Below are 6,968 nucleotides of genomic sequence, written 5' to 3'. Positions count from 1 at the left end.
ATTATAATATATATATATACAGTGTATACCCCAGAATATAACTCATAGGGCAGAAGCAACATTTTATTTCATGTATTACCATGTCCCTCTATGAATTCTAAAACAAATTAAATACTATAATATTCTGTGCCAATTAAATCTGTATTAGAGTATTATGTAGGCAGTACTTCAACATCAGTGCTTTTTGTTTCTGAAGAAGATATGTGCCCCTTGCATCGTTCTAGTTGTGGATGAATGTGGAGTCCTAGAAGGTCAGGAGATGGAGAACTGCAGCGTGTCCATGGACATGAATAAAGATAAAATATGCTGGATATCTTTGTGAATGAACAGTAGTCTTGCACACATAATTGTCTTCATTTGTTAGGAGTACATCTACTATAACTTTATTTTTCTACTTTTATTGTGCAGTACGGGGATGAGGTGCCTGGCCAGGAGGTGGAAAATGCCTGGAATGCATTGGCCAATAATGAAAAATGGAGCAACAACCTTCGGATAACTTTGCAGTTTCTAATTAGCCTGTGCGGGGTCAGCAGCGATACTACTCTACTGCCTTATGTAAGATTCCAAACATTCCCTTGCCTGTTATTTATTTTATGTGTTGTTATACCATACCTGTTCCCCTCAGGTAATGTAATTCTTTTAAACTCACACACACATATATTAATAAAATCCAGCAATAGTGTGCATTATACCTGGTGCAAAAAAATAGAAATCACCTTTTATTAATCTAGCAAACTATCCTGCTGAAAACTGACCTCTAATCCCAGGTCTATGTTGTCACTCCACATATGTGTATAGAGTTGAGGTTAAATATGGGTAATAGGAATTGTGTACCTCACAGTAAACATAGAAGGACATTGAAGGACTGACAGTCTCAGCTGGCAAGCTGCTGAAACCGTTAACATACAACTGAGACACCAAACACTAAAGAGATGCTTGTCGAGTGGGAACCCATTATAGGATAGCTTGGCTGCAAGCAAGAAAGAATAGCAGTTAAGAGAAACCCTTGTTAAAAGTAGAATGGACACATGTACTATGAAAAAATATTTACGTCATGCACAAATATTGATATCCTTAACACCTTTGTTTTATTTTCACACCCTGCCTCTTCAAAGGCTGTTGTAAATAAATACTTTATTGGGTTGGAGAAGGCTGGGGGGAAGTCAGGGTTACGCAGAAAAGATAGTAGAGGCATATGTGGTGAAGTTAATTTCAGGCGCTTGTTCAGTGAGTCCCAGAGGCGTATGGAGAAGGCAGTGATAGGGTTTAGCGGGGAGGGTCTGTGTTTGGGTTGGAGCCAGAGGAGGTTAGCTACTGAAGTAGTGGGGTGGAATGAGTTCTCCAAAGTGACCCAGCCGGGGATTTCTGTTTTTGCATGGTACGATAGATAATTGTCCAATTTGTGCTGCTTGGAAGTATTTCACGAAATTGGGAACACCCAGGCCACCCCGGGTCTTGGGTGCATAAATAGTGTTTCGGGGGACTCTTGGGCGTTTACCATTCCAAATGAAGTTGGACCCTGGATTGCAGGGAGCGCAGTATTGATGTAGGAACCGTCACTGGTAGAACCCTGAATAAATATAAAATTTTAGGTAGAAGGGACATTTTTATTGCCGCTATTCTGCCCAGCCACGACAGTTGGTATTTGGACCATGTTTTAAGTAAAGTCATCAGCTTCGCGATTAGGGGTGGGTAATTAGCCTTATAAAGAGTGCGATACGATGGGGTTAGATTAATACCAAGGTATGAGAGCGTGGTGGAGGACCAGCGGTATGGGAAGTTTGCTTTTAAGTTCGTCACTAGTTGATCTGGCAGCGATATGTTTAGTGCAATGGATTTGGAGTCATTAACGTATAGTCCCGATACAGCAGCAAATTGGTTGAGGGTCTGTTTAAGGTTAGGGAGGGAAATACTTTATTTTTTATATATGTTTTATTTATATTGTATTTTCTGTTTAGTACAAAACATTTTGTATTTATAGCTTTCATCAGGTAAATATAAAAATATTGCATGTGTATAATACATATTTACTATATGCAAACTGCAAATGGTGAGCTCCAAGTGAGCATCAGGTTTACACATACATACTCATACCTGCAGCTTTTGTGAAATATTACACAGACAGCCCAATTGCTAGCACAGGTGTCACACAACAGCTCTCCTCCTCTCTGGGACAGAGACAGAACCCACTGGTTAATTCAGTTATACACAGGCTGCCAGTAAGCTGGCAGTTAGTGCTTAGATGTTTGTTAGAAAACTGACAAACTGAGCATTATGAATGCACCATGTAGTACATTGTTCTTAACCCCTTCATGACTGCGCTTGTTTTTAGTTTCTGTTCGTAAATGACTGACACACTTTTGACATTTTTGCTGTCTGATTCTTCCACGTCAGTAATATACTTTCTTACAAAGTGCACCCACACATATTATATATTGTTTTTTAGAGGACAGATAGGGCTACATATTTATATCACATATGTGTGTCTAACGCCTCACTTAGGACAAATAAAATATATATAAAAAGGGGAAAAAAACTTTTTTTTAAAACAAGTTTTTCCCAGTTTTGATTTGTAGTATTTTTTACAAAACCAGCACAGCTAAAAAAATGCAATAAATACATTCATTTATTTGTCCCTTATTTTTTTATTTTTTTACACTTTTTTTCTTTACACTTTTCACTATTTTTATTTTTTTACACTTTTCACTATATTTTAAATACCTGATATTAAGGTATCAGGTGTCTGAAAAAGGTTAAGCCTTTCATTAATGAATGCCTCTATACTATCTCAGCGGTTACCAGCCCTCTAATGCAGCAAATAACTCGTCACGTACAGTCATTTGGTCCCTTTGTGGCGGGACGTACAGTGTACGTCTCCCGTCACGAAGGGGTTAAATAAAGATCTTATGTGATAAATATATATATAAACCCTTAGTTGACGAACATAAAAGTAAAACTTGCCATAAGCCATTTCATTGCCCATGAAGCAACTCGGTTGCCATTAAAAAAAAAAAAAGTAACCGGCAAAAAAAGAACATTAATACTACTTAGACAGGTAGATGGTGAGTCCTATCTTCAATCTTTCCAAGCTATGGTCCCCGAAGGCTGGTGGGAGGAAGCTCAGTGGCAGAGTATGCACCTAACACACAGAAGTGTATCGGATGCTAAAGATTCTTTGGTGACCGAGCACATCAGTCTTACCACGTGCCGGACTAGTAATAATTTTTTATTCTTTTTTTCATCACAACTGAGTTGCTTTATGTATTCAATGAGAATACCTAAAACAAGCCTGAATGCCGAATAAAAGTATTATGCTTTTATCATAACTTTCAGGCAGAAACTTTCCTCAAGACATTTATATTTCTATTCCCACAGATCAAAAAAGTGGCAATCTACTTGAGCAGAAATAATACCATCCAGACAATGGAAGAACTTCTATTTGAGCTGCAGCAGACTGATCCAGTGAACCCTATAGTTCAACACTGCGATAACCCTCCCTTCTATCGCTTCACTGCCAGCAACAAGGCCTCTGCTGCTCCCTCTGGTACAGACGAAATGTGTTTGATGTGTAAAGTCTGATCCTTAAATATGTAGCCCTTTTTTCTGCTCCTTCATGTGCTTCTAGCTTTCAACTATGAAGTATGCTGCAGTAAAGAGTTTGATTTTACAAACACAATTCTGTCCTCAAGGATTTTCTTCTTGACAAGATCTAGTTATTGGTTCTTGTTCTTGGAAATCCGTCTTCTTTCCTTCAAGCGAGTTTATTGAAATTCAACAAGAAAGATCAGCCATCTGACACAGAATTTGTAACTTGGCTGTTTAAATTAAATTTTTTCTTGAAGATCTGAGGTCGGAGTTAATCATTCTGTGAACCCGATTCTTGTACAGATAAAACAAGGCAATACATCAGTTGTTAGCTGAAGCGGCATCAGTGTCGGGGTGTGTGGATTAGAGGCAACCCATATTCATCACACACATTCTCTGTTTTTGGGCTGGATTTAGGCAGTTTCTTCACCCACCAGGTCTCGTATATTTAGCTTTCAAATATTGACATATACTGCAGAGTTTGATTTTACAAATAGAAAAAAGGATTTTCTTCTTGTCAAGATCTGGCTAGTAGTTCTTGTTCTCGGAAATCAATCTCCTGTTCTCTAAATTAGTTTATTGAAATTCAACAGGAAAGATCATCTATCTTATACAGATTTTGGTAACTCGTGTGACAGTCTCATTGTCACATGTCGGCTAGAACTATGAGGTGAGTGGAAATCACTCATCTCATAGTCTTTACTGCTGTTCATGTCCCCCAGCCTGCCAACGTTTCAGTCACTATTTATTTTTAACTGACCTAGCTGGCTAATTCTCATTTATTTCTACTGATAATCCACTAGTAGACCAGTGTTCAAAAATAAAAACATTTTGTGTCCAGTTAAGTAGCCAAAGGAATGTATAGAGAAAATACTCACATCATACATTATATCAGTTTAAATAAGCTTGGCCTGGCATAGCTATTCTGGAACAGGGGAGATTTTTATGACAGATTACTGGACAGCAGTGAAGAAATGGTGGGATAGTGTACCCTGCCACATTCCATCCAACACAGAAAAATCAATTTTGTCCCTGGTCTTGTTACATGATGTGACAGTGGCACAGACAACCTGTAGCTCCTTTGTAAAGAAACACCATATAGTTTGCAAACCTTAAAGAATGGAATCTGTTTTGTTTTGGAACATTAGGTGTAGCCATTGTTCCGTTCTTATAGGTCCTCCATGTTTAAAATATGTAGAATAACCTTGATATTGTTTACTTTGTCCCCCAGGTACCACCTCAAGCAGCAATACAGTGGTTGCTGGTCAGGATGGCTTTCCTGATCTGGAAGAGAGCAGACAAGCTAAAGACACGGATGACAGGTGAGTGTCCAGTGTCACATCAAGTGCACCATTCGTCTTTTCTGTAAAGTTTTCTTTACAATTTTTCCGCTTCATTTATGAAAACCGGAAGAAATGCTAGTTGTTACCATAGCTGCTGGGTTGGATTGTAGTGGGAAAACTATACATGCAGTGTGGTGGTCTGCTATGGGCATCGGTTTTACTTCTGTGTTTATTTTCTGTTGCAGTTTTATGAATTACTTCTTATATCTGTTACTGTTTTGTGCAGTATGTTTGCTTTTTAAGATGTTTAGCATTTTGACTCCTTTTTAAAAATCAGACCAAGCAGATACCATGAATGTTTGCAGAAGTACATATTTGTCAGTGTTGCTGAATGATGTTTCAGTCTAAATATTCCAGTCTCTTATCAGATATGAAGCACAGAGCTCCAAATAGTTTATATACAAAAGTTACAGCTGATGATGCCTGCTAGGCTGATTAAGGTTCCTTAATTGCCATGTGCAGCCATAGAAGGCAGGTGTTTGCCAATTGTATTTGTTTTCTACAGGCCCTCGGGTCTTATATTCGGGAAGGCCTATGAGCGGGTGCCAGGAGATGCCCGTTATTGCTTATACTACAAATACTTTTTCTTTGTTCCAGTTTTCATGAACGAGGTTCACAATATTTCATGTATAAATTAGATATAATAAAGCAGAGAATTTGAGGCTACACTGGTCAACTGAGATAAATACAAGCTGCATGGAAGCTTTTAGATTTTTGTTCCCTAAATATGCAAAGAATCAATATTATAATAGTAACATATTGTGCTTTTGTGTTTTCTTTTAAGGTTTGGTAATGTTATCAGAGCACATACAAGGCTGGAATCAAGATACAGTAACAGCTCTGGAGGATCCTATGATGACGATAAAAGTAAGATTTATTTTGCCTGGTTTTTTTGTTTTTGTTTGTTTTTTGCTTTATTATATTTGCACTATGCATGTTAGATGCCATTCAAAAACCTCTATTTAAGTTGAAAAGAAATTGGCAAGGTGCAGTAATATATATTAGCAAGTCAGAAATCATCTTCCTGAAAACCCTACACTGCTAAAATCTGATTGGTTACTATGAACTACTGCCGTTGCTCCATTCCACACAAGGACCTGTTGTTCAAAGGACATTTGACTGTATAAAGATACCAATTTGGAGAAGGTTGAAGGGACTTCTGAATGTATAAAATGTATAACAATGAAGACATTGCCACAATGTTCGATGGAATGTTTACGGATGTAATTCCAGCCATGCCGTTTGTCAATTGCTATAACTCCCAAACAACCACTTTCAAAAAAAAAAAAACACAAAAGTTCTATGTAAACTTTTTATAAGCCATGGCCACTGCACATGTTCTATACAATAATATATAATTATTTATTTAAACTTAATAAAGAAAAGCATATTGACAAGCAACATTTTAAAAACCGTGGTAATGAAATAAAATTCCCATATACCACACTCCCTTTTTCTAAGTACAGTGAGGAAAATAATGATTTGGTCCCCTGCAGATTTTGTAAATTTGTAACTTACAAAGAAATGAAAGGTCTATAATTTTTATCACAGGTGTAGTTTAAATGATAGAGACTGAATATCAACCAAAAATCCAGAAAAAAAACACATGATACAAATGTTATAAATTGAGTTGCAGTTCAGTGAGTAAAATGTAACACTGTATATAACACTGTCCATAAATCTTCTATATAGTATCAAGTGAAAGCATCCAGCAGCTAAAGTTAATCCTGTTAAACAATATCAGCATTGTATTTGAGGGCTTGTTCACACCAAATGCAGACCAGATCTGCATGAGTTTCTGCACACGCAGTGCAGTGTGTTTTGCCGCGTCTTTGACGCGTGAAGGGCCGTTTTTGCATTTTTAGTTTAAAATGGGCTTTCAGTGTGTTCCATGGCGTTTGCATGCATTTTTGCATGCGTTCCAAAGCAGGTAAAATAGGGCTTGCAGTTTTTTTACATGCTCCGGAACTGAAGGCTGCGGTGTGAACTAGAGCCCAAAATACCATTGGAATACATTGAACGCAGTTTTGATCCGTTCTG

At 37.6% G+C, this 6,968-nt stretch overlaps 1 protein-coding gene across 2 annotated transcripts in view; it reads left to right on the top strand.

The window, feature by feature from the left end:
- Positions 1-6,968, top strand: part of FRY (FRY microtubule binding protein) — a 257,245-nt gene that overhangs the window by 175,399 nt on the left and 74,878 nt on the right. For both annotated transcript variants that reach the window (XM_018554227.1, XM_018554234.1), the window contains exons 33-36: positions 409-555; positions 3,376-3,544; positions 4,817-4,907; positions 5,713-5,795. In XM_018554227.1, the coding sequence (XP_018409729.1) occupies positions 409-555; positions 3,376-3,544; positions 4,817-4,907; positions 5,713-5,795 (490 nt within the window). The remainder of the gene's footprint in view (positions 1-408; positions 556-3,375; positions 3,545-4,816; positions 4,908-5,712; positions 5,796-6,968) is intronic.

This window comes from Nanorana parkeri, unplaced genomic scaffold, assembly GCF_000935625.1.
Source record: "Nanorana parkeri isolate BGI_ZX_2015 unplaced genomic scaffold, ASM93562v1 scaffold8, whole genome shotgun sequence".
Lineage (NCBI taxonomy): Eukaryota > Metazoa > Chordata > Amphibia > Anura > Dicroglossidae > Nanorana > Nanorana parkeri.
Note: the sequence above shows the minus strand (reverse complement) of the source record. Positions and strands in the feature narration are given on the sequence as shown.